Genomic DNA, 26926 nt, shown 5'->3' with positions numbered 1-26926 from the left:
GCCTTGAAATCGATGGAAGTCACCGCTTTCTTGGGAGGAAGTCTGGTTCGGACTGTGAGACATGCAATTGAGCATGTCACTGCGCATACCAGAGCGATTATGCGAATTGCCCATGCAAAGCCGATGCGAGGAGCTGCAAAAAGAATTATCAAGGGGAATATGCAACCCCCCACACCTCCTGCTGTGCAAGCCACCCCGGTTGCCCAACCACGTCGAACATTGAACCAATGGCCGATAGCTGCCAATGGAGGTGTGAATAGTGTGCTAGCTGATATCCCGCCGAGCACGCTAAATGACAAAAATATCTGATAATATTCTTGTAGATAGTTAGATATCGTTTCTTTTTCGGGCGTTGGTAGTGAAGGTAATGTGACAGCGACAGGGGAGAGACATGAATAGATATTGGGAACATACCCTGACTAAAGCTCAGAAAAATCAATGAAAGAACTATCCCAATAGAGCCCGGGAGCACCACGTATAGAGGCCCGTGGGAATCAAGGATTGCACCTAAAGTAGTAGTTAGTTCAGACTAGATTCGATATGACGGGAAAATTGTTACCAAATTGGGCACCTCCCAGGAAAAGGAAAAATGTGTAGGCTCCATAAATCCAACCGATACTCGACTCCGAGTAATCCTTGAGTTGGTGGGTACTTGTCCAAGGCTGAAGAGTTCCCAGGCTGTTTAAGAGTCCCATAGAGGGGATCATAGCACACCAAGCCCCAAGAACCACAGACCATGCCTTTAGTCCGCCTTCGGGGTACTGGTCATGATCTGCCTCGGGTGAAATTTGAGGCGAATCGCGCTCTTGGGAGTCAATTTCTTGCTTCATTTTCAAGATAATGGGAAGGGGGCTTGGCTTTCCAAATCAAGCTGGGAGTAATTCAGATATATATGCTCTTGTTTCAATGCGATTCTCGACATTGAAGTACGTATGCTGAACTAGATACCTGTTGGATTATCGATTATCGAGAGTTGAAACATTGCCAAAACCTGATGAGGTTCAATTTCCTCCAAATTCTTTCCAACAAAAAACCGTTATCTTAGGGGGAAAGGCCCCACTGAATGCTTTAACCCAAAACGGAAGTTGTAGGTGGTGAAGTGGGTCTCTATATATTTTAAAGATATTATGGACAAGAGTACGGAGTAGTCTGATCTATTTAGCTTAAGTTAATCCAAGGACCTCAATGATGGACCGCTGCTTATGCGGTCTTGTGGCGTCTTTTTAGCTGGTCCTCTTGGCTATTCTTTTTAAATGTCTTTTTAGATGCCGTTCTTAATAAATGTTTTGTGGCTCTTCTCAGTTTCATAGATAGACGGCATAGAAGGCAGGAAAAGGCCTAAATTGTCAAATAAACTTTTATATGTATAGTTTATCTGAACTAAATCATATAGCTTTGCCTTCGGACTCATCATAAAACCAATGTTGGGCATATGCTTCGAAGACATGCTGAAGCCCATCAAAGTTATCATCGTCAGCGAGAAAACGTTAAGTCATGCTCCAAAGTTCGGACATATATTGAGCGGTGCGCCCAGCAGCTAGATATAGTTCATTCGCAGCTTTGGTGGATCTAAAAGTGGTGAGCTTTGGCCAATATAACTGACCTACATTGTTTAGTAGCTAGAAGTGTTCCGGTCCAACAATAAGGGTATCCAGTTCCATAAATTCAAGCTGTTGTCTCATATTTGATAAGGCTAGGAGGCACCCGGGAAATAATCCCACACGTGGTTCCTGGTGCAATCTCTCGATATACAACGGTCCTGATCTCGACTTCACCGGTTATATCGATTGGCGGCGGTGCAGCTGCGTTCTCCGTGAGCCCAAGAAAGACATGCTCATATCTCCGGTGGGACAGGTTATTATTCCCCATAGTGCCAGCCATCCCAGTGGCACAGGAATTCACTTGCATCCATATGTCGCTTCATCCTTCCCTTGTGATCGGGATCCGCTAGCTAGTGACTCGGAGACTAGGCACATAGGAAGATGAGATTTGTGGGGTCTGTTTATGCATACCCTCCCTTATTCGTTACATCTCTGGATGTTTCTTCGAGTGGAAAACCAATACATTCTGTTGAAACGCTCACCTGATTTGGTGCCTATTTTGTCAGGCTGCCACATAGTTATCTGGCTGACTAGCTTCTTGTTTGTCGTAGAGAGTCAATCCTTCTTCTCTCCTCTCTTTGATTTATTAAAAGCCAGATCACATTCAAACAACCGAGCGTACATTGAAATCGAAGAGTAGGCGTTAGTGATAGTCAAAAGGCGCTAAAACTAACATGCCCTTTGCACTCAGCTCAGATATGATATTTGTATACCGACAAGATATATATTCAATGATATACTAACCGTATGGTTACTTTGCCAGAATAGATGAACTACCTAGATGTACATGTATGAATGGTTCGTGAGCAATGGCGTTTTTTATGGGAACCTCGGCGGGTCCGAACGTAGGCCCAGCCCTTGGTGCGATGCCAAATTGCTTGAAGTGCATGGCCCAACTCGCGTAATCTCGTATTCATATATGAGATAGTGCACAGTTATACTTTTTACACAAAACAGATATAAAGAAGAAAAACGGACGTCCGATATCGCGGACCGAGAGATGAATCACTGGGGCTTGGCAATAACCCCACATTGGCGAAGACTTAGCCTAAATAGGCTTAGCGTTGTCATTCGAAGGGCGCGCAGGCATCCATTTTGGATCCGTTTGGATTTTGCTCACCCACTCGATGCCTTTCTCCGCTCACTCCGTGTGGACTTCTTCTGTCACCGGAGTTGGAGCGATGCGGTGGATACGCAAGCATGTGCTCCCGCCCTTATTCCTCGCGACCATGATGCTTATCATGAAAAAAACAGCCACACGGGGTTTGCCTTGGAGCGGTCCATGCCGAGTCACCGGAAATCTCAGCGGCTGAATGGTGCCCACCTCGAGTTCCAAGGTCACGGAGCTCCACCCGAATTGATTATTCACCCATCTTTCTACCCCAGACCAACCTTGGAAGGGTATTTTCGGCCAGTTTTCATCTGACCGACTCTTCTCCTGCTTTCCACCGTGTCCTTTATTGTTCCATCCTTTTGTTGGATCTGAAAATCTGTAAAGCTGTTCTCCGTGTTGTAGCATTTCTCATTAGAATCGTTCACAACATGGAGTATTTCGATTTTGAAGGCGCCTCGTCTGCCCATGGCTCTAATCAACTAGGCGACGATGTCACTTCGATTGATATTGAACTCGACGAAGCCGAAGAACAGGCAGCGAACTTCGACTCGCTGGTTCATGATCAGACATTGGAGTTCTCCAATGACCCGGTACCGGAGCAGTTCGAAGTGAATGTCTCACAGGCCATTGACCCCGTCGGGGTCGACGGGGTTTACCCCATGTTCCGGGCCCAAGAGCCATGCGACTATTGCCGGCTAAGAGGACTTGACTGTTTTGTCGCCAAGCGCGGTATAATGAACTATGGCTGTACTTGCTGTATCTCTCTTTGGCGTGAATGCAGTTTCACTCATGCCAAAACGCCTGGCAAGTTCCTCCAGACACTACATAGCGTGTCAGAGAATGCCTACGTTCCTACAGGTAGCTTGACCGGGAAGAAAGCCCTAAAATCAGTTTCATACAACACATATCCCAATGACCCAGATTCACGCTCTCAAAAAAGTGGTGCTCGATTCTCGCGCAAGGCAATCAGCATCCTGAAGGGCTGGCTGAGAGACCACAACGAAAACCCTTATCCTACCGAGCAAGAGAGAGATAACCTGAAACAACACACTGGTCTGACTCGGACGCAAATTGCCAATTGGCTCGCCAATGCCAGGCGACGCGGCAAAGTTCATGCGTCGCCTGGGAGCAGTTCTCCCGTTCCAGGAGCTGTGGACATCCCCATGAAGCAATCGGTCAACACATCCCTTATGACTCCTCTTGAACGTTGGAAGTACTCTCCTCCCGAAAACGAGCCGGCTGCGATCAGCGATATTACCCGTGCCCTGGCCAATCCTCCATTCGACCCATCCCGTCCACGCCGGGCCCCATCGAGTCACGTGAGGCCCCGTCGCCCTGGGTCTAGTAACAATGAGTCAAGCCATGCCAGCTCTGAACATAAACTGTGCGCCGCCTCTGCCAGTAGTTTTGATTCATCTATTTCTGATCTCTCTTTTGCTTCTGCCTTCTCTCATCGATCCTCTCTTTCCTTCGGGTCAATGGATCGTAAAGAACGTCGCCGCCGCCGCAAGGCCTCAGTACCTGTCAATACTCTGGCCCATTCAAAAGCCAAATCTGCTCGTCCTTTTCAATGTACCTTCTGTACCGACTCCTTCCCTGCTAAGTATGACTGGCAGCGGCACGAGAAGTCCATGCATCTAATCCTAGACAAATGGACCTGCTCTCCCCACGGCGGTGCAATTGAACAAAACGGTATACCTCTTTGTGTCTTCTGCTTGGCAACTCATCCAGACGATGAACACCTAGAAACTCACAACTTCATCAGTTGCCAAGAGAAGACAGTGCAAGAGAGAACATTTTACCGGAAGGATCATCTCAACCAACACCTCCGCTTGATGCACAATGCCAAGTTCCAACCATGCATGGAGAAATGGCAAAGCAGCATTACAGATATCAAATCCCGCTGCGGGTTCTGTGGCTCCATCTTTCAGACATGGAAAGATCGAGCGGAACATTTAGCCGGTCATTTCAAAAATGGAGCCAGCATGGCTCAATGGCAAGGGGACTGGGGCTTTGACCCGCATATTCAAGCTCGCGTCGAAAACGCCATTCCCCCATACATGATTGACTATGAATGGCGGTCCCCTGATCCATGGGCCACTGAGCAAGCTAAGGGAGATGGCACAACACTTGGGCTTCCCGTTCCTACGGATATCAATTGTTACCATCGGCTTTCTCGCGAACTCACTACATACATCCATAACCAAAAGGTACGAGGTCTTGTTCCATCAGATCAGATGATACAAGCGGAAGCTCGCCGTGTCATCTATGGATGTGACGATCCTTGGAACCAGACCTGCGCAGATAATACTGTTTGGCTGGGTGTTCTCAAGCGCGATTGTGGATTGCAGACTCCTGTGAACAATAACAGCATCCAATTTGCTGATCTGGGCATGCAGCCCCCATTCGCTATCGATGGCGGCCTCCGGGCTGCACCCCGGGAGATCAATGTGCTAGCGCGAGCAGTATGCCAAGGGGCCCCCATCCACAGCCCCGCAATCTCTAGCCCTAGTCTTCGAAGTCACGGCTTTCCTGGCACTGGATTTTCTTCTGCCGGGCCCAGCCGACCGGGGAGTTTATCAGGCAGTTACGCTGGGAGTGCAGGGATGATGTCGGCTGGTCCTGATCCGTCGTTCTCTACGGATTGGGCTAGTAGTCTTCCAACTACTGCATCTATGCCGGGAGAAGCCACAGCTGACCCTCTGGTACAAATGGGATTTGACCCAGAATTCCTGCAACGACTGAATGACAGCTACGGTGAAATCAACCCGGATGATTTGGAAGGCTTGCATCTAGATCGCACCGATGGTCAAAAAAGCTCCGAAAAACAAGGATGGCCAAATATAGGCTTACTTGGTCAGCCCACCGCCCCTTCTCTTATGGGTGAGGAGTCTGCTTCAGATCCGGCTGCTCTTCTCAATTCCAAAGTGGGCCACCCTCCTGCATCGAATGCTACACATGATGACATGCCAGGGTACTTTGGCAATGGCAACTTTTAATATCTTTGATCGCTATTTGCTTGCGCCATGGAGGGTCATACCTGGCAAGAAAAGTTAACTTTACAAATTGTTGCAATATTTCTTGTTTCATAGCATATAACTTGGATGTTAATAACGTTTTCAACAATACCACAAATCAATTGGCGTTTTTCACTTTTTTCCTCTTGTTTTAGATCTTAGCTTCATCCAGGCAACTTCCACACGTCACTCTTGTGGCGGGTCGTTCAATTTGGAACCCAACTCCTCCCAGCTCCCTTGTGTATACTCTCCCTCACCTAATGCTTTTGTTTCATCCTGAAAATTGCGTACCTTGATTCAGTTATCAGCACGTGGCTCCGCGTTAAATCCGGGATTGAGGTTTCCGCCGACCCTTTTTCGATGAACCCTGATTTGTGACTGGTTGACTCACAGTCCGATGACGACCGAGACCGGCAGTTCTTTGATCAGACCAGTGATATTTGTTTCCACCTGTGTGACATGTAGAGTACCGAGACTCTGAAGTGAGACGCTCCCACGGCCATGGAAACTTTACACCCAGCATGCACTTTTAGCCCCGGGTATACCACCACAGCAACGTGTCGAAGCTCAAAGGGACCCCTGTCTTGTTAGGTCTCTATGTTTACACATAAGCAGGTGCCAACAGCTTACTCGGGGGTTTATCCCTACAGCACTGCCAAGCTACTTTTCGGGACTACCGTCTCCGAGATGTGAATTGATATCCTGAACTTTGAGTCCTTCGGTCGCGCAGAGTCAGCCTGCTGTTCCCAATCAGGTCCCTTGCTTTAAACGAAAGAATACGAGCTCAGCTGCGAAACAGGCTTCAATACCCAAGATCAATATACCGATGCTCGCGTGAATTTCTCCTCCGCCTATTCCCCTAAGGGTTGGATTGGTTCCCGACAAAAGCACGGAGAGATTATTCCTTTGGTTGCGCCTATACGAGCTCGCAAGCAAGAGGCTCCCATGGAAATCCTGCATCTGATGTGATAGACCCGCATGAAAGCTCCGAGATGCATATGTTCACGCAATGCTCTATGTCTCCCTAGGCCCACATAAAAGCGTGGGAATCCCTTGAAAAGCATGGGATATCAAGAGCAGGCCATTCAATTTGATACAGATCGCCAGTCTAGTGTAATCTTTAGATATGAAGTTCACTCTAGGAAGCCTGTCCCTCTGGCTTCTGTGCCTCGTCCAATGGGCATCTGCAGCTACGGTGTTCTTCCCAGTCACCTTGACTTGGGCGAATAGAAGCGTTGCAGGAGTGTCTAGACCAGTGATTTCGACAAATGGCCAATTTCCTGGTCCCCCATTGCGGATCAACCAAGGTGACACTGTTGAGTTCCTCGTTGATAACCGGTGCCCGTTCAATACAACTATACACTTCCATGGTAAGCTTTTGGATAGCTTGGTCTGCTTTCGGATAAATATACCAACTTAACATCTTTTAGGTATTGAGCAGCTAGGAACTCCCTGGTCTGATGGAGTCCCAGGTGTCTCGCAGAGATCAATTAGACCAAACACTTCGTTCCTCTATAAATGGACGGCAACCGAGTACGGGGCTTACTGGTATCATGCGCATCACCGTGGCTCTCTCGAAGATGGGCTTTATGGACCAATCTATATTACCCCTGCTCCCTCGGTGCAAAAGCCTTTCAGTCTTATCGCGACCAATCCCGCTCAGTTGAGGGCTATGATCCTTGCAGAGAGCGCGACTTCTCCCATCTTACTTTCGGAGTGGCGTGTCCTCACGTCAGAGGAAATCTGGGCTGCCGAGATGGCCTCTGGCACAGATTCATTCTGTGCCAATGCTTTGCTCATCAATGGCAAAGGGTCCATCACCTGCCTGCCACGTGCTGAGATTGATGCCCTGACGACATCCGTTCAGAAAACTAGCCTGGGTGATGAACTGAGATTAACAGATATGGCGTGAGTATCTTGACCCGTCATGGTCCAACGACTATGTTGGTGATCCTGATGAACAAACTAACTTTGTCAATAGATGCTTCCCTCCCAACATCACTGAAACGGTATTCAATTTCCCACACAACTACGCTGCAATCCCCCCAACCATGTTCGAAGGCTGCATACCATCCCAAGGTCCCCAAGAAATTTTCACTGTCAACGCAGCCCAACAATACGTCAGCTGGGACCTCACGAGCACAGCTGGCCTACTAGAACTCACCTTCTCAATCGATGAGCACGATATGTGGGTATATGCCATCGACGGACGATACATCCAGCCCCAAAGAGTCAACGCAGTCACCATCCCGAATTCAAACCGCTACTCGGTGTTGATCCCCCTCACCCAGCCAGCCGGAGACTACACCGTGCGCATGGTCAGCGCCAGCATAAACCAAATCCTCAACACGACCGCAATAATGCGATACCAAGGCTTGTCGCAGCTAACCCGTCAATCCAACCCGTGGATCCAAATCAACAACGAGCCCGTCACGTCAGACACCGTCTTCCTCGACGAGTCCAGTGTAATCCCATTCCCGGTACTCACCCCTTCGAATGATATAGCACAAACCTTCTTCTTGCACATCAACCAAGTCGGCGCCGCGTACCGCTGGAGACTTGGCAATACCAGCTACGGTCTCGAGCTCGAAGAAGTACAGCCCTTGCTCTTCAACCAGAACTCCATTCCCAGTGACTTGATCGTCAGAACGAAGAATAATACCTGGGTCGACTTGGTTCTCCAAACAGATACTATCTTGCAACCCCCGCATCCGATCCACAAGCACTCGAATAAACATTTCATTATTGGCCAGGGAAATGGTACTTTCAGTTGGAATTCGGTCGCGGAAGCGGTACAGGCTGTTCCTGGGAGCTTCAATCTGCAGACGCCGCAGTACCGTGATACTTTCCATACACTTCCTGCTGTCACGGGTCTGACCTGGACAGCTATTAGGTACCATGTTGTTAATCCCGGTGCGTTCTTGATGCATTGCCATATTCAGGTTCATCAGAGTGGCGGGATGGTTTTGGCGATGTTGGATGGGGTTGATGTTTGGCCGACAGTTCCACCGGCTTATGCGATTGCTGCTGGGTTTCAGTGAATTTTGTACGAGATATGAAAGCAAGGGGATTGAATGGGGGATAAATGTCGGGGGAGTATATAGTTTTGACTTCTGAGACCATGGTTGGTGTGATGTTTGATTCGGTATTTTGTAGGATGTTTCAGCAATATCTGTATGAACACACTACAAAAAAATGAAATTAAAAGTTGAGAAGATGATTCCTGTTGAGCAGCTTTGATAAAAGTGCTAAATCTATTAAAATGCAGGATCAGATACTCGGCTGTCTGATCGATAATATTTCCATATCACAAAATTACCAGCATCTCAAATGGCTAAAGGCATGTATTCCACGAGCGCAAGCACCTCGGTGGATAAAAAAAAGGGGAAAGAAAGAAAAGAACAAGTCGACCGCCCCCTCTCACTCAAAGAAGGTGATTTTTGATTCCCGCCTCAATGGAAACCAAGTGTGCCCCAACAACCTCTGTGATCTTCTCTCCACCCTTGAATAGCATGAAGGTAGGCTTGGCCCGCACGCCTAGCTCTTGTCCGACATCTTCGACCTTGTCGACGTCCACCTGGTAGAATTTGATTTGGGGGTAGACATTGCTGAATTCTTCGATCTTGGGTGCGATGGCTTTGCAGTGTGAACACCATTCGGCGTAGCAGTCAAGGAGGACGGGCTCTTCCGATCCGAGGATCTTCTGTAGGAAGTCGGCTTTGCTGTTGTGGGTGTTAGTTTTGGATGTCTGTGTAAGGGAGGGAGGGAGGGAGGGAGGGAGAGTACCTAGTGATTTCGGTGACAGGCATATTGATGATTGACTTAGTAGTATTTGTAAAAGTCGGTTGTCGGTTGTTTTAAAGATTGAGTGGAAGAAAAGAAGAATTTATATAGAAGGTCTAACGGGGTGGGGTGATCTAGATCAAAGAATGACCTCATAACGAAAACAACAATTCTAAATTTAGTTGTTCCACCATCATACTATGTATTATATGTACTATGTATTCTATGTATTCTTGTTTATCTTGTTATATTATATGCTTAATCTTGTTTTTAGGGTTTAATACCGAGAGTATCATGCCATATGTTGTGTGTTGTATGAGGGTCAATCTAGAACCACTTAGAACCACTTTCAATCGACAGCGTGGGGAGATGGGGGTCCACTATGACAAAGCTATAAGATACCACAGGTAAACATATTACCCAAACAAGTATATATAAAGTCATTACATATCAAAGAAATTCCCCATCATTTCAACTAAATATAAAATATTGAAAAATAAAATTGTAAATAAATAAAATAATAAATGAGCCTGAAAAACCAGGAATCAGAAAATCTGTGGGGTGATGTTGTTCCGTCCCGGGTTGTATTTAAGATCAGGCTCGGCTGTGCCCCTCTTCACACTAACACCCTTTCCCCTCTCTCTCGATCTCTCTCTCCCCCATTTCCATCAAAATGTCGAAGCTTTTCATTGGGTAAGAACGACCAGAATGAATATCTAACATGCGCCCGCTGATTATCGTTTTCTAGCGGTCTTTCCTGGAACACAGACGACAACAGTCTGCGCCAGCGCTTCGAGGAATTCGGCGTTGTCGAGGATGCTGTGAGTCGCCCTGACTTCCAAAACTGATCGCAAACCCCTCTAAGACTCTTATTTTCTTCTCTAGACCGTCGTCAAGGACCGTGATACCGGCCGCAGCCGCGGTTTCGGTTTCGTCCGCTTCTCTACCGACGAGGAGGCTACTGCCGCTATGAACGCCATGAACAACCAGGAGTAAGCAAGCTGATTCCTCCAATAATTCCTCCACTTTAGGCGACTAGTAAACTCGTGATGGAATGAGCTCGCGCATGATGAATGTCGTCTGTTCCAAGACGATGCGAACGGTCTCTTCCACTGTTCGAAACGTATGCTGACAACCTTCTCTTTTTTTTCAGGTTTGACGGTCGCCAGATCCGCGTTGACAAGGCTACTGAGCGCGCTGCCGGTGGTGGTGGTCGCGGCGGCTTCGGCGGCGGTGGTTACCGTGGTGGCGGCAACGGAGGCTACGGTGGTGGCCAGGGTGGCTACGGCGGTGGCCAGGGCGGCTACGGTGGTGGTCAGGGTTACGGTGGCCAGCAGGGTGGCCAGGGCGGTTACGGCGGCGGTTACTAGATGTTCCTGTCACGAAGCTTACGAAGGTCTGGACGTGATTAGCACTTTTTTACGAAGGTTGTGACTTATGCTGGGTTGACGGATAAATTCGCTGGGCCAGTCACACTTGAACCTGCCCAATACAAAATCGAACTCGTTCAACTAACCTTACCTTTAATCGATAATCAATAATATCGAGCCTTGAATCAGTTTCTGTTCCTTTTTGGGCTCCTGGTCTACATTGTGCGCGATGTAACATCGTAGGATCTCATTGTCATTTGGGATACCCCGCATTGTCTTGAGCACAGATCGCCTTTCAGGACCTGGTAGATGTAGACATGGGCTACATGTAAGAACCACATTGTATCTACACTCAAGTGCTAGTCATGCATCATCTAACAGATCTGATATCCAATATCTGATGTTCAATATCTAATCTAGTGTCACTAAGCGAGCGGGAGGACCTGGGGGGAAAGTGGAGACATCAAAGTCTAGGGGCTTGGCATTCATCATCCATTTATCATCACAATCAAGCTCGTTCCCAGTGGACCCTGCCTAAGCGTTCAGTCATATTGTCCTTTGCCTGTTGCATGAAGGGCAATCGAATGCATGAAGGCAATCGAACGAGCGCGGGGCGGCATGCTGCGTGTCGATATGATGCCATCAACGCTGGGGTTCCGGAGAAGATATCACGGTGCTTGCAGTCTTTCCAATAGCATCGGAAATCTTTTGGGGGGCTCCTGAAACGGATAGAATGTTTTTAATTAGTCTTGAGGCTTTTTGATAAGCTTTAAGTTACCCACTCATGCTTTTACTGATGTCCTTGACTAAGACCACAAGCTCTCTTTCTCTTGACATAGATATTATTGCAACCATCCATTGACTAAGGTGCTACTTGGCCACAGGGAGTAGATGCTGGAAACCTAGTGCAATCGGTAGCGTGCCTAGAACCGAGATGGCTTAGACCTGGGGCCTCGACGACACGGTTATTGTCGACGGGCGAATAGTATACGGAATTATCATTTGATCCACGTACATCGAGGCACTTTAAAGTAGAAAATTTATTATCATTCCACGATTCATTTCGACGTCTCTGTAGACCTCTCTTAGCACATCTTCTCCGGTATACTCGCATCAACGAAGTGGGTCATAAGACAACAATATTATCATAGAAGGCTATAATGATAGAAGAACCATTAGGAAGAGTTTAATTCTCCAGGAAAAGTATCGAGGGCTTGATATACCAGAAAAGGGCTTTTAGATATGTATCAGAGACCCCATTTTATAAGGCCCAAGTTTATCGGTTGATATCGTATGCCAAGGCCCCGGGGCCGCTCTAGACCTCTGTAGTGGATTCTGCAGTGTGTGCTAGATTAGACGGACATGAGGTGGCACAGTACTCCGTTCACCTCTTTTTCAGCCCTGGAGATCCACCGGCTTAATCCCGGACCACCCCACAGCCTGGATAGAGCCCGGGCTGCTATGAACTAGGCAGACTTACACATAAGCTACATACAATGATTTCTGAAATTGAAAGAGCAGATGACGATCGCTAATATAAACATGATCATAAAACTCAACTAACGAGGGGCTATAGCTAAATCAGAAAAAGACGCCAAGAATGGAATGGAACATTGTAAAAATCATAAAATTTCCAAACATTTCGCCTGATATCATTCCAGTCGTAGTCATAAGGTTAGAAAAGTAAAAATTACTTTCCCAAGATCAATCTGTTTGTTCGTCTTCTTCGTTTTGTTCTTCGTTTTCGCCTGGAGTATCAGGCTGTGCAGTCTCCGTAGCCAAATTGACCAGAACGGGAGACTCAATAGAGTCAGTGGGAGCAGAAGGCTCTGCGGGGATAGCGAGAGGTTCAAAAGTGTCATCCAAAGAAAGTTCTGCTTCGCTCTCATGCTGGGGCTTCTCATTGTCTGCAGGCATGTCCGACAGAACAGGAGATTCATCGAACTCAGTTGAGGAAGGAGAGGGCTCTGCAGACGCGGCAGGGGAGTCGACAGTGTCATCCAACAAGATCTGTGCGTTGTCCTCAGACTCAGGGAGTACACTCTCCACTGACACATCCGACAAAATGGAAGACTCGACAGAGTCAGTGAGAGAAGGAGAGGATTCTGGAAACACAACAGCAGATTCCACAGTGCTATCCAAAGAAGTATCGGTGTTTCCCTCAAGCTGAGACTCTGTGGTCTCTACAGGCTCCGTGGGCTCCAAAGACATAATGGGGGATTCAATAGGGACAGCAGATGAAGAAGAATCCGCTGCCTCCTCGAGTTGAGCCTGGGAATCCTCCAGCAGCTGGAGTGGCGCCGTAGTCTCTGCAGGCTCTAAAGATTGTGTAGGCTGAGAATGAGAACCAGGAGAGCTGACAGTCAGAGTAGCAGGCTTTACTATCTCAGACATTGAAATCACCTCCCTCTCACTTGCAGCCCCACACTCAGTCGGTACAGAGTCAACTGAGCCCCCGACCAGTGCGTTGCCTGCACCAACCGAGCTCGCAAGAGAGACAGAAGGAGACAAAGACGGAGCCACGCTGAAGCTCGGCATATCCGGAGACTGCAGCGAAAAGGAACCAAGATCGGAGTATATTGGGATTTGCTGCTGGCGAGAACCGAAAGCAAGGAACGCCACTAAAACACTGAGAAGAATCAGGGCAATATTGCGCCTATCAGCTGCCAGAATGCGAATATAATTGACCAAGAGAGTCGAAAGAGCAACCTCATGTTCCTTCTTCTCCTGTCTGAACTCAGACATATGGTCGAGTCGAGATCCAGATTCAGGGAAAACCTGCCTGGAAGTCGTCTCATCAGACTGGAAAGACCCCACATCGCTGATCATGCGAGCATGGCTCTGTCTAGGCGACTGCAGAATCTCCGGTGGGACCTGATGCGCACTATCAACCAGCGGCGACATCTGCATTTGCATCTGCATCTGCGGAATCTGGCTCTGAGCATGCTCTACAACCGCCATCTGCTCCTCCGCAAGTCTCCTCTCCAGACCACGGCGCACATCAGAAGGCAACCAAAGCCCGACCTCGACATCAACCTTCTCCATATCGCGCCACGCAGCAGCCCACGCCCCAGAGCGCATCAGTCCATTCGCAGCAAACACCCGAATCTCCCATTTGCGGTTACTGTCGCCGTGTCGCACGTGGGTCCCACAGTCGGGACACTCATCGCCCTGCTCGCCGTCCGTCTCGCTCTCTCCGATATCCGAGAAATCCCCTTCAGAGCCAGAGCCAGAGCTGTTGTCCTCCCGACCCACGAAGTGTCCGTTATGCAGACGTGGTCGTTGCAGTTCGAGACTCTCCAACAGTCGCTCCTCTAGAATATCGTATAGATCCTCCGGGTGCGAGATCAACACGCCTCGATCGCGAAGCACGCCCGATCCAACCCGGTCTTGGAGACGCCGCCACCGTTTCCAGTATTCAGCCGGTAGCTCGTCTTCCAGGATATCCTGGTTTCTGGGGTCTGATGCCCCAGGCACCGGGATGGACGGCGGAAGCAGGCTGCAGTGCAGCAACACGAGCGGTGCCTCCTTCCTGGTCTTTGGTTGTTTCGATGCATTGGGCGAGTAATACGGTGATCGTTTCAGTGGAGAGGGACCAGGTGACCGTGACCGGAGGCCTTGTCGTCGGCGCGGGGGAGTTAGATACTCGTCGTCGTCCGCTTCATCTTCTGTGTGCATCTGCATCGCCCTGACGGAACTTGGTTTTCGGAAGGCGGCTTCGCGCTGGCGGATGGTTCGAATGTTAGCCGGGATGTCGTTGAAGTCGCCGAAGCTAGCCTCGGACTCTTCTATTCTATAGCCGGTTATCTTTTCGTGGATGTCCATGTCTGGCATTTGTTTCATTCTGTCGACCGGGTGAATGAGGACGGAGGCGGGGACTGAGGATAATGATGAGCGACTTGATGCTCTGGATTTCAGTTGGTCTAGGTCATCGTCCATTTCACGGCCGAAGACATCGCTTGTTGAATGACGGGTCGAGGAGGAGGAAGAGTTGTATTCATATTCTTGGGTGGAGGACATATGGGCATTATCGGCAGTGTAGGGCTCGTTGCTGGACTCGAGAGAGGATACGAGGAAGCCTTTGCCTTGAGGGGCAAATGGTTGTGGGCTTAGGATCTCTGTGCAATCCACGTCTTGTTGACCGTCATCATTTAACTGCGCCATGGGATTCGCATGCGATGGTTGGCGGGATGCTGCGTTCTGAGACTTTCGAGTGTTATCTGTAAGCATACAAAGAGCTAGGGACTTGGTAAAACCAAATTCCACATACCTCCTCCCTTTGTGTCAACGTGGAATCCAAGACAACTCAACGTGTGTTGACAAGTCGCTCACCGCCCCCGTTGTTCCGGGCAACGGACTGACATTGTCGATCATCAAGCCACACCCTCGAGTACATCGTATCTAGATATTCAACATCAAACTTATCCTAGCTTTATATTTTTTAGTATGATCTCAGAGGAGTCGATGCTGCGAGTGAATTCATTTTTTGAGTCTATTGAAGAATGACTGGGGTTGAATCTCAAATCAAAGATGCTGGTTTAAACATACACAACCAAACACAGGCCATTCAGTGCTAACCAAGGATATCATCTAACCTAACGCCAGAAAAGCACATCTCGCCAAAATATATAGACAAAAACAAAAGCCAGTCACTCGAACACAGGCAAATGCAAATCGCCCAAAAGGTATAAATATGTACGATAAGAAGGAACATCAAACATTACGGAGGCTGTGACACATCATCAGGGCTCATGAGCGGATAATTTTGATGGTCGCCGAAGAAACTCAGGACATCTTGGGGCAGGTATTCCAGCCACGGAATGATCTCGCCGTTAACAAACGGGAAAGAGTCTTGATGGTGGATGGAGTTCATATCCACCTCGTGACTCCCGATCATCATCCCGTTGGCATCATCCATGGTCGGTTGGAGATCGGCACCTGGGTCGCGAGACCCCATTTGGTTTCTGGATTGCTGCTCGGCTGTCGCTGGAGGTATCGAGTAATTATAGGCGGAGGACTGAGTATCCATATGTGAATTTGGTAGCCCGGAGGATAGCATCCCAGGAAAAGTAGATTGTGTTGTCTGTACGGGGTGTATTGTCCGCGTGTTTGACTCAGGATACGTTGGATTCATCTCCATGTAATAAGAGGGGTCGGTGCTAATTGTTCTGGATTGAACATTGGGGTATTTAGCATTTTCTGTCGTGAGGGAGGGTGTCATTTCTTCGTGAGCCCTGGCTGGTGCGATAGATTGTGAATATGAAGAGCTTGGCCCTTCACCGACATTTGCTGGTAGGACTGGGTAGCTGTGGCTGTACTGCGACGAGTATGTTGGTCTACTGGGCGGAGACTCCGCCTCAGTGGTCGACATCTGATAGAGTAGACTCAAGTTCGGCTGGGAAGAATTTGTTGCTCCTGTAAGTGACCATCCGATAGCTGTCGAGACAGAGGCTGTTAGTGGCATGTTAATCATGGGTATCAGCGGATCCAACAAACCTTGACTTGGATCAATGTGCGGTGACCATTTCCCTTCCGATGGGATATCCGCGACCCCGGCTGCTCTTTCTGGATCAAAGCCAGAGTCCGCCGGTGTTTTCCCTGAACGCCAAGCTCCTGTTCCAAGGTGTTGCCCTGGGGCGATACCTTCCGTAAATTCTATGTCCTCCACGGCGTAAAGGAGGGGATCGACAATTCCCTTGGCCTTCTGATCCAACACCGTCAAAATATATCCAGTGCCTTCCCAATACGTATTGAGTGCTTTCAAAGCCTTATAACACCGCTGGTAATTCTCTTTCGCGGCAGAAGCAAGCAGGATATGTCTCGCCGTAGACTTCCGTTCTGTCCCATGCGAAGACTCCATCGTGGGCATCACAAACCCACTAGATTGATTCGCCAACAATGGCTGAGGTTGGTTTGATCTAGCTTCCGAGGATGGAGACGCATAGTAAGCACTTTCCATGAGGAACGCGCACGCCGCAATGTACATCGGCTGACTCGTGAAAGGATTGCCAATGAAGCTTTTCCCATCAACAAGCTCCGAGAAGGATAAAATATCGGCAATTGTTTTGGCAGATGACATCGACAGCTCACGACTATTCGGGTAAAGATGTTGGATTGATCCACCAAATGAGTTCAACAACGTCGGTTGGTGAAGGAGAACGATCAGAGTATGGAACCAAAAATGGAGAAGAATGAAGTTTGTTCCTTCCTTAGCTTTGACATAGGCTTGAAAATTGGCTGCGTTGAAATGAAGTCTTGGGGACAAGCGTTGATAGATGCCAGTCAGATCGCTTTCCATCCCAGCTAACATCTTCAACGTATCCGGTGTGACGAGCTTGACATCCTGAATGCCATTAATAAGGTCGGTCACCCGGCCGTACAGATGAATGATCCGAATAAGCGGTGGGAAAGGCGCGGGCCACCCATTTGGTAGCTGGGATTCAGACTGAAGAGGGAAGCAGAGCTCAATATCCTCGTCGCGTAGTGTCACTGGCCTCCCAGTCCCCGAAGAGATGACTCTGTCTAGGAAAAAGATGCTCCAGAATGAGTCTACCCGTTCGCGCTCCCGTGCACGTTCCTCAACTAAAGGCTGTGCGGTAATCTTGGGTGTCAGGTGCACATCAAGATCATCGTACTGTTCCTCTCTTAGTTTCCCAGCGTGACCTGTCATCACTTCACTCGGTGTGACGCCACTCTTGCCATAATTATATCTGAGACCTTGGAACTTCTGCAGTCCAAGATCTTGTGCCATCCGAATGGATATTCCAAGGTACATCCAGAGTCCACTGTCATGATTTGATCCAAATTGTTCATAGGCGAGTAATAAGCAGGCTTGTACGGCAGAGAGAGTTGGACATGGCAGTGAATCGACGAGAGCGCTCATCGCACGATGACCAAAGGGCAGACCACGATCCCATTTTTTGTCGTCGAGTGGCGGCTGCGAGCGATCAATAGGAGGAGCCTGTGGAGGACCAAGTGACGGATGTATTGAGAATCTCGCAGCCAAGGAGCACACTGCATCTACCAACATGGTGTCGACCTTTTTCTCTTTCAGGTCCGGGAGAAATCTTTCTCTTTGTAGGAAAGGAAAGCTGCAGCCCAAATGGGCAAAGAAGAGCTCGCACAAATGGGATACAAGATTCGAAACTGGAAGTGTATCATCTCGGTCATAAAATGGGATATTCGCATCACGACTGTCCCGATTATCTGCGGTATTGGCCAGAGGTCTTGTGGGAATATTGGACGGTTTAGGGCTCCGAAGAGGAGAGGGAGAGTCTGAGGACGTAGACGGGTTACTCTTGCGAGAACCTCGAACCTGCACAACCATTTGTTTAAACCCCGGCACAATCGCGGTAGGGCCGAAGTATCGAAAATACGGGACATGCGTGCGACTCCCTGAGCTCACAGAAGTACGACCACTCGCTGGACTGTCCCCAATAGCTTGTGTATCCAATTCCTTGTTCGCGAGTGAAGGCGTATCCCCAAAAGCAGAGATATACATTGATCCGGGCGGTTTGGTCTTGGTTGAGTTATCTGTGGGGCCCCTGGGTATCGTTGTGGGCACTGGTTCGGGGGAGCTGCTTTCAATTGCCCGGGAAGCATGCTGGCTTGTCAATTCGTTCGGAGCCGAAAGGCGCGGCGGCGCTCGAGATGCGGAGTCGGACTGCGTTCGCAGGTGCGCGGTCGATTCGGTGTATCCGAGGCAGACATGCTTGTAGTCGGAGCAAGTCTTACATACTTCCCTCGTATGCCCCGTCAGCAAGGTATCCGCAAGCGAGAGATTCTGCACATCCTACCTGGTTGTTCACCGGAACATCGAATCTTGCGCCGGCGACATGTTAAACAACTACACCAAACCAAAAGTGACGTCAGCCTCTTGACCGACAAAATTATTTTCAATGGGGTCCCTGGGTCCACCTACGCGGCATTAACGCGGCGGCGCTTGGTTTGCGGCTGCCCGTCGGTTGCGACAAAGCGGATTTGTCTGGGAGCAGAAGGGTTGCCGCCATTCTTCTTCTTGGGAGAAGGGGGGCTCATGGCGAGCCAATAATTATCCGTGACCTCGACCCATTGGGTACCTGCACACTTTCAGCTTCAACGAGTCGATAGGTGCTCGGCGCGGAGCTTGGATTCTATGGTTCAGAGAGGAGGGTCGAGCAGTTGAAGTAGAGAAGGTGCGCAATAGCGAAAACTTCATTAGGAGGAAATAAACGGAGGCCAATATTCAAGGCCAATAAGGGATCAAAAAGTGGTATGTGTGAAGTGTTCAAGGGAGAAAAGTTGGGGGAAGAGGGGAGTCGATAAGCCCTCGTGATTGCCCTCGCTTGTACTACGCCACTCTAAGGGCATATTTTACATTTCCGACCTCTTCTAGAAATCTCACGATGTATTTGTGTAAGGTAATGTTTTGATCGAAAACATCGGAGTCGGTTTCCCCCCCTTGACCGCTACGCCGGAAACAGAGCCACACCATCCCCGTTCGGGAAAATCGGGTCATGGGATGTCTGGGGCGATCCCTGTGTTTTTATATATCATATAATCATATAGTACTGTAATCGTTTTACTCCTTGAAGTAGAAATACATATATGTACGTAGAAAATAAAGAGGAGACGCAAATAAGATACAATGGATTTTTATGAATTAGAACAACCAAGAACAGGATCAAAACATTGAAATTGGTCGCATCAACTCCGAGTATCTGGAGTCCAGACTTCGGGGCATATGGAGCTTTTATGGGGAGAGTGGGTTTGTGGCCCGTATTTCACTCCCCCACGTTTTACGGGAGTATGTATGTATATCAATTTAGGAAGCATGTTTAATATTTTTCTTAGCAACAATAAAATAAATATACATATATACCAGGGAACATTTAGAATGGTTGTCGCTTCGGTTCTAAGATTGCTACCTATGTACATACGTATATTTAAGCTTATTATCGATGGCTTGGTGATGTTCCCAAACAGGGAAATCCCTCCCTGAAAGATTCTAGAATACATGTACAGTACGGAGTACCCATATGTATTTACTGAAAGGTCCACATGGGCATTTTTCCAGAAGGTCAGGTGAACGGTGCTTTTAACCGGTCATTTATAGGAAATTTCTTATTCTTTACCGTCTGTTCTAAACTCTTTGGGCGTCGTTATTATTGTTGGTCATTCTTGCCCTGGTGCTTCTGGGTGTCATTTTCAACGTTTCTGGAATCAGGATGTAAAGAGAACTACATAATTTGATCTTTATGACCGGAGAGAAATAGATAACCTTGAGATTTGTATATTCGCTATTAGTGATTTCAAGTTTTTTGATCTATACAGTAAACAAATTCACGATAATCTGTTGGAGCTCACTAAGCAGAGGCGTGGATTAAATCTTGGAAGGACTATGACGTGACTCGGTTTGATCTCTCCAGGGCACTGTTCCTCGGGGATATCCCCGGAGTCGGCCCGATAGTCGGTATATGAAATATATCCACGCACTTTATTTGGAATAATGCAACATAAAGTGCGTGGTGATATGCATTTACAGCAAGTTCATCCGTGGCACTAAGCTGCGACCGAAGCTTGAATTAGAGATAGTAAATGCGATAAGGATTTCATGAAATCAAAGAACTGCCTCCATCGTCTCTATGTGTCTACTTGGATTCACCTACCGAAATACTCGTCGGCTCTCATTCTTGCAATCTTAGTAAGTTGTTCAATGCCCTCACTTTCTAGCAAGCATGACGGAGGTGACCCTCTCGTCACCACACCTGCTACGCGGGGCAGCCCACATGCACAACTGAACAGCACAGCTGATTTATAATCTCAAGTGCTAATCGCCTCACAACAACCCGCGCACCATTCCGAACAAATTACCCCACTCGACTATTTAGCCACACCTACACAATGTTAAAAGTCGGCTCGGAATTCGAGAAAACCCAAGCCTCGCGGCCAGACTTCCGCCGCGACGCCGAGATCACATACACCAAGTCCCCAAACCCCGCATGGAAAGAAGGCGATGGCGCGAATGACAACGGCGAGAGCTTGGAGAAAGACCACGTCGAGATCGACCCCAATGAGGAGGGCCGCCCCGTGGCCTCGAACTATAAGTTCCTGATTTCAGGAATGGTCCCACGACCGATCGCACTCGTCAGTACTCAGTCTGCGGACGGCAAGACTACAAACCTCGCTCCGTTCAGCTACGCACAGGTCATCAATCATGACCCGCCGCTCTTCACGGTTGGCTTTTCTGGTTCGATGGAGAGAGCGAAGGATTCATTGAGGAACCTCAGCGAGACTGGGGAGTGTGTTATCAACATTATCTCGGAACATTTCATTGAAGCGGCCAACTCTACTGCTATCAATGCCCCTTATGGTGTCTCCGAGTGGGAGACTTCGGGCCTGCACCAGGCACCTACCTCCGTTGTGAAGCCCGCCCGTGTGAAGGAGTCCATTCTTTCTATTGAGGGCAAGCTCGTTGAGTTGAAGGAGTTTGAAAGTCGGGTCACCCCGGGGAAGAAATCGGGTGTGCTTGCTATTATTGAGGGCGTTCGTTTCTGGGTTAGAGATGATGCTATCAACGAGGAAAGGAATGTCGTCGATTTGAAGGTTCTCAAGCCTATCAGTCGCCTAGGTGGTATCTCGTATGGTCGAACCACGGAGGCCATGGAGATCCCTAGACCGCAGTTTTAGGGCTCTGGCCCACGGGTTTCAAATCAAGGAGCTTTGTCATATAGAGATTTGGGGTGAAGAAGAGTATATAGATTCTGAACTCATATAGCCAACCTATACAGCGTGAAGCAAATCAGCTTGTATAACTTTGATTGATGCACAATCTGGAAACCAATAGTAAGTATACGCACTACGGCAGTCTTTTACTGCCAGTACTCTAGTTTAGGATCTACCTCATTTTACACCTTTTCACAAATAATAATGGGGGGAGATATTGAAAGAAAATGTCTTAAAAGACTGGGGAAAAGTCCACTGAAAAAAGGACATGGTAAGGCTGTATAAACGGCCGACTATTCTCTCTCCCTATGCTTCGAATTATCTATATTTTTACTATGGGAAAATACGAAGTGGCGCACTGGCTGCAATAAACTGGCCTAATACATATGATATATATTGACACCTATTTACGTAGATATCTACTACGTAGGTACCTAACTAATGTATGTGTTGGATTTCTATGTCCGCCGCGCTCCCGGGCTATTGTGGTGCCCCGGGGGCCGGCGCGACCCCGGTGGAGGGATTATGAGCACGGGGCCGAACCGTTTACCTAGCTCAAGGGCTCGGAACGTGCCTGACTAATTTTAGCTTAAATCTACAGATATATGGATGCAACATATCCTAGATGCTTACTTGATATCTCGCCGAAGCTTCTAACCTTGGCTCAAAACGATCCATGGGAAGATGTTTCACACTAAAGATGTCAAATTGACGGAGGATAAGCAGCTCCGACTCAAGCCGTATCTCGTGCGGAGGATGGAGCGGGGTTGATAAGTATCTCCAACTATAAATCGCAGGACGCCCACTTATCAAAGCACAACCCATTTCATTTTGCTTCCACCTGAAAAGAAAAGAGCGCAATTATGTCACAGGAGCAATACGAAACTTTCAAGCTTGGAGACTGGGAGCTTCAGAGCGGGGAGAAAATTGAGGATGCGCATATCGCATACAAGACATTCGGCGATCCCAAATTTCCAGCAATCGTCTATCCAACTTGGTTTTCCGGAGGTATGTCTAGATGCGATCCTACAGTATCCCCAACACTGCTCTAATAATACCTCTAGCTCTCTCCGACAACTTCTGGTTGATCGGAGACGACAAGCTCCTGAACCCGAACAATTTCTTCATAATAGTTCCAGCCCTGTTCGGAAATGGCCAGTCCTCCTCTCCGTCCAACCAGCCAAGCCCCGGGCCATTCCCAAAGGTGTCATTTTACGACAATGTGCGGGCGCAGCATGAGCTTGTTACCAAACACATGGGCATCACGCATTTGCGCGCTGTTATTGGCTGGTCTATGGGAGGAGCCCAGGCTTTCCAGTGGGCAACGCAGTATCCTGACTTCATGGATATCGTGGTCCCCTCTTGTACCGCTGCGAAAACCTCGGTGCACAACCAGGTCTTCCTTGAAGGTGTCAAAAGCTCCTTGATTGCGGTGAAGAAGAGCCGATCTGCGGGATCGGGAGCGATTGGCCTCAATAGAGAGACGGCCGAAGCGCATGCTTGGACTGCCGAAGAGAAGGATGTTGGCCTCAAGGCGTTGGGCCGTGTGTATGCTGGATGGTAAGAAATTCTGTGTTGAGCTTCGAATTTTTGTTTCCCATCTGATACACTCGAAACAGGGGATTCAGTCAGGCCTTTTATCGACACAAGTTGTATGAAACCGTGTTGGGTTTCAAGGGACTTGAAGACTTCATGGTCAACTTCTGGGAGAAATGGGCTTGTTCCAAAGGTGGTGTTTGATCCCAATGAATCAGTCGTATTAGAGAACTGACAAATGCTTCAAAGAACCCGAAAATTTGCTAGTGTTGCTACAAACTTGGCAAATTGGTGATGTCTCGCAGCAAGATCCATACAATGGGGACTTTGAAAAGGCGATGGCATCCATCAAAGCAAAAGCGCTAGTTTTGCCGTCAAAAACCGATCTTTATTTTCCGTAAGTTGGAGTGTTCCATTTTTCCTTTGGTATGAAATGAGCCTGACCTGAGAATTACATCTTATTAGGCCTGAGGATTCGGAGTACGAGGTTGCTTCCATGAAGCCAGGCATTGGAACACTGGATATATTCCCTTCTATCTGGGGTCGTGAGTACACAATTTAGTTTCCAAGTAAGCATAAAGCTAACTCAGTGAATAGATTGGGCAGGAGGTCCAGGCGATAGTGCAGAGGATGTTGCATGGCTTGATAACAAGCTCACTCAATTTTTTGCAGACAACGAAGGGGATGGTGTCAATTCTCTGGCCAAGAAGCTCCAGAGCACGCTCAATTGACTAGAGAAGTCATGAATTACGACAATGTAGCATTCTAATAAGAAATTAGCAATGAATAAGATCTCCTAATGGGTGAAAATCGTAACGTTAGCTCGTCGTCGCCAAAAAAAAGTAGATAGATATTGATCATGTGATGATGAGTAAGCACCTGCCCGGGGCCCTAGAAGCGCCGATGAACCTTGCGCGGCGACCAACTTCCTTCTTCAATTCCATTTCTCTCCCTGTTTCTGTCTTTACTTCCCGTTTCGCTCAGGAATTGCATTTGTTTCTCATTGATTGTTCTCACTTTCCCAGCAGCACCTAATTTTCTTCCTGGGCTGCTTGCCTCGGAAGCTCGTCGACAACTCTGCTCTCGTTATCTAATCCCTATCTTCACACGGCTTGTGAGACTATATCTCGAATATTACCATCTCGGCTTCCTCCCCACAATGGCGACGCCACCTGTCCGACAATGGGGTGTTACACCTCCGATATCGACCGTGCTGCCGACCAAGGATGAGCTTTCGGCGAACGACGATCTCATTGCCGAGCTCAAAGCCCAGAACAACTTCGAGCTACCGACTGAAACGGAACGGAGGTGTGTTCGCATTTCAACAAAGAAAGCACCAGAGCCCCGAAACTGATAATCGCGGAATAGAAAACAAGTGCTCCAGTTACTTCAGCGCGTCACAGTGGAATTTGTTCAAGTCGTCAGTCGCAAAAAGGGTCTTTCTCCTGCTGCTGTTGAGGCTTCTGGGGGTAAAATCTTCACGTATGGGAGTTATAGACTGGGTGTCTACGGACCAGGTAAGTGTTGAGCTATGTATGCATCCAAGCTCCCATGCCTCTATTGACGATGATTGCTTGCAGGCTCCGATATCGATACCCTAGTCGTTGGACCTAAGCATGTCCTGATCGATGATTTCTTCGCTGAATTTCCCCCTATCCTCCAAAGAATGGCTTCCGAAGGAGCAATCGAAAAGATGACTCCCGTGCCCGATGCGTTCGTTCCAATCATCAAGCTTGAGCTGTGTGGAATCAGTATTGATCTGATTTTTGCCCGCCTCGTTATTCCCTCCATCCCGATGAACCTGGATTTGAAGAATAATGATTATCTCAGAGGATTGGATGAACGAGAAGTGCGATCGCTGAATGGAACTCGTGTCACAGATGAAATACTTGAGCTTGTTCCCCAACAAAAGACATTCCGCCTTGCATTGCGTGCTATCAAACTCTGGGCCCAGCGTAAGTGTCACTTGGTTTTTGTTTATCACTATCCAAATTGTCTAATTATCTGTATAGGACGAGCGATATACTCAAACATTGTCGGATTCCCTGGTGGTGTTGCATGGGCGATGCTAGTAGCTCGGGTTTGCCAACTATACCCGCAAGCAACTGGCTCTGTTATTGTGGGAAAGTTCTTCAGGATCATGAACAAGTGGAATTGGCCGCAGCCTGTCTTATTGAAGCAGATTGAGGATGGACCCCTTCAGATAAAAGTCTGGAACCCAAAGGTAAGCACGAAGCACTGCTTTCGCTGACGACATGGGCTAAGAACTATCAGATTTACCATGGCGATCGATTCCACCTTATGCCCATCATCACTCCTGCGTATCCATCCATGTGTGCGACCCACAACATCAGCATGTCCACCAAGGCTGTTATTCTCAGGGAGCTACAGCGAGGTGGTGACATGGTCGACAAGATCTTCATGAAGCAGCTCTCGTGGCAGGATCTGTTTGCGCGCCACACATTCTTCACCCACGATTATAAGTACTATCTCAGCATCACTGCTTCTAGCAAGACCAAGGAGGCCGAGTCCGTGTGGTCTGGTCTTGTGGAGTCCAAACTGCGTCACCTCGTTGGCGCTCTAGATCGAAAGCCAATTGTTGCAGTAGCCCACCCATTCCCTAAGGGATTTGAAAGAATTCATCTCATCAAGAACGAGAAAGAAATGGAAGCAGTCAAAAATGGGTCTACACAACATCAGGCTAAAGGCACAAAGACCGCGATGACTGATGAGACTAAGGATGCTGCTCATCAAGCCGCAGTCCAGAACACCCTCGAAAACGCAGAGGTCCCGGGCCCGGCCGAGGGTAAGATCGAGGGCACGGTTGATAATGATGGCCAGACTGTCTACACGACGACTTATTATATCGGCCTGGAGCTGAAACCTCTGGAGCCAGGTAATCGCATCACTCTCCCTATTTGGCATTTCTAACTTTTTTTTCAAGGCCAATCGCGATCTCTGGATATATCAACCGACTCACAGATTTTCAAGTCAACTTGCACCTCATGGCCAGGATATCAGGAAGAAGTCATGGAGTTGGCCGTCACCCATGTTCGCAGGTAAGTTTCTCCTCTGTCTTTGACTTGTGTGGATTTAATTTAAACCTCTGTAGCTTTGATTTGCCCGACGATGTCTTCCAACCCGGTGAGACCCGGGCCTCTCGGCCAAAGAAGAAAGTTACCAAACGGTCAGAGACAGCCGGCCAGAAACGCAGCATTGGCGAGTTGGACGTAAGTGTCCCAAAGCGAGTGAGATCGGCCTAACCTGGCAAAACATCAACCCTGGAACCCGTGATCCAACGCCGTGCGAAACAAATCCCCAGGATGTCGACAACTAAGAATAACTAATACCAACTCCGATTCCCAGGGTTCAACCGAAGGAGCCGCGAAACGCCAAGTTACCTCCGCAACTCCCGCCTGAACGACCCCCTCTCTCTCCCCTTTGCTCCCTCCATCCCGCCGGGGCTGGTCCCCAACATCAAGTTGATACCAGAACCTCAAATTGCTTGTGGTCTCTGACCTAATATTGCAGTTTGCAGTTCTACCTCGATCAACCGAACATCTAAATCCTCGCCATCTTTGAGTGTTACCCTTCTCTACAGTGAACGTCCCGTGCTCTCGAAGCATAAGGTTGGTTCGTTCTTCTCTTCGTCTTTTGTCTTTTGTCTTTTGCGTTGCTTGCCCAACAGCTAGACTAGACACCTTTCTTTCTCCCCGCCCTTTGGCACTTGACCTCTTACTGGGGCATATTTCTCTCGGCGCATCTGTATATGGGCCGGATTTATTCATTATCTCGTCTATT

At 48.4% G+C, this 26926-nt stretch overlaps 9 protein-coding genes across 9 annotated transcripts; 6 read left to right on the top strand and 3 right to left on the bottom strand.

Moving 5' to 3' along the window:
• Positions 1–3143: 3143 nt before the first annotated feature.
• On the top strand, positions 3144–5714 carry PEX2_039230 (putative homeobox and C2H2 transcription factor; the record flags this gene model as incomplete). Its single annotated transcript, XM_016741198.1, has 1 exon — positions 3144–5714. One exon carries the CDS (start codon positions 3144–3146, stop codon positions 5712–5714), a length of 2571 nt encoding a protein of 856 aa, XP_016596692.1.
• Positions 5715–6858: 1144 nt separating this feature from the next.
• Positions 6859–8773, top strand: PEX2_039220 (multicopper oxidase; the record flags this gene model as incomplete). The annotated part of the gene is made up of 3 exons (XM_016741197.1): positions 6859–7102; positions 7163–7640; positions 7714–8773. 3 exons carry the CDS (start codon positions 6859–6861, stop codon positions 8771–8773), a joined length of 1782 nt encoding a protein of 593 aa, XP_016596691.1.
• Positions 8774–9156: 383 nt separating this feature from the next.
• On the bottom strand, positions 9157–9541 carry PEX2_039210 (thioredoxin family protein; the record flags this gene model as incomplete). The annotated part of the gene is made up of 2 exons (XM_016741196.1): positions 9157–9454; positions 9519–9541. The coding sequence occupies 2 exons, from the start codon at positions 9539–9541 to the stop codon at positions 9157–9159; spliced, it is 321 nt and encodes a 106-aa protein (XP_016596690.1).
• A 647-nt stretch (positions 9542–10188) lies between these two features.
• PEX2_039200 (RNA recognition motif domain-containing protein) lies at positions 10189–10885 on the top strand (the record flags this gene model as incomplete). Its single annotated transcript, XM_016741195.1, has 4 exons — positions 10189–10208; positions 10264–10336; positions 10401–10507; positions 10669–10885. 4 exons carry the CDS (start codon positions 10189–10191, stop codon positions 10883–10885), a joined length of 417 nt encoding a protein of 138 aa, XP_016596689.1.
• Positions 10886–12589: 1704 nt separating this feature from the next.
• On the bottom strand, positions 12590–15115 carry PEX2_039190 (uncharacterized protein; the record flags this gene model as incomplete). The annotated part of the gene is made up of 1 exon (XM_016741194.1): positions 12590–15115. The coding sequence occupies one exon, from the start codon at positions 15113–15115 to the stop codon at positions 12590–12592; it is 2526 nt and encodes an 841-aa protein (XP_016596688.1).
• A 490-nt stretch (positions 15116–15605) lies between these two features.
• PEX2_039180 (fungal specific transcription factor domain-containing protein) lies at positions 15606–18922 on the bottom strand (the record flags this gene model as incomplete). The annotated part of the gene is made up of 3 exons (XM_016741193.1): positions 15606–18596; positions 18682–18706; positions 18807–18922. 3 exons carry the CDS (start codon positions 18920–18922, stop codon positions 15606–15608), a joined length of 3132 nt encoding a protein of 1043 aa, XP_016596687.1.
• Positions 18923–20767: 1845 nt separating this feature from the next.
• Positions 20768–21553, top strand: PEX2_039170 (flavin reductase family protein; the record flags this gene model as incomplete). The annotated part of the gene is made up of 1 exon (XM_016741192.1): positions 20768–21553. The coding sequence occupies one exon, from the start codon at positions 20768–20770 to the stop codon at positions 21551–21553; it is 786 nt and encodes a 261-aa protein (XP_016596686.1).
• An 899-nt stretch (positions 21554–22452) lies between these two features.
• Positions 22453–23856, top strand: PEX2_039160 (homoserine acetyltransferase family protein; the record flags this gene model as incomplete). The annotated part of the gene is made up of 6 exons (XM_016741191.1): positions 22453–22597; positions 22654–23149; positions 23209–23318; positions 23375–23522; positions 23591–23670; positions 23723–23856. 6 exons carry the CDS (start codon positions 22453–22455, stop codon positions 23854–23856), a joined length of 1113 nt encoding a protein of 370 aa, XP_016596685.1.
• Positions 23857–24284: 428 nt separating this feature from the next.
• PEX2_039150 (polynucleotide adenylyltransferase) lies at positions 24285–26545 on the top strand (the record flags this gene model as incomplete). The annotated part of the gene is made up of 8 exons (XM_016741190.1): positions 24285–24433; positions 24494–24642; positions 24706–25080; positions 25138–25349; positions 25400–26021; positions 26070–26184; positions 26238–26355; positions 26492–26545. The coding sequence occupies 8 exons, from the start codon at positions 24285–24287 to the stop codon at positions 26543–26545; spliced, it is 1794 nt and encodes a 597-aa protein (XP_016596684.1).
• Positions 26546–26926: the final 381 nt, after the last annotated feature.

The sequence above is a fragment of the Penicillium expansum genome, assembly GCF_000769745.1.
Source record: "Penicillium expansum strain MD-8 chromosome Unknown contig127, whole genome shotgun sequence".
NCBI classification, from domain to species: Eukaryota; Fungi; Ascomycota; class Eurotiomycetes; order Eurotiales; family Aspergillaceae; genus Penicillium; species Penicillium expansum.
This window is presented reverse-complemented; position numbering and strand designations above follow the sequence as displayed.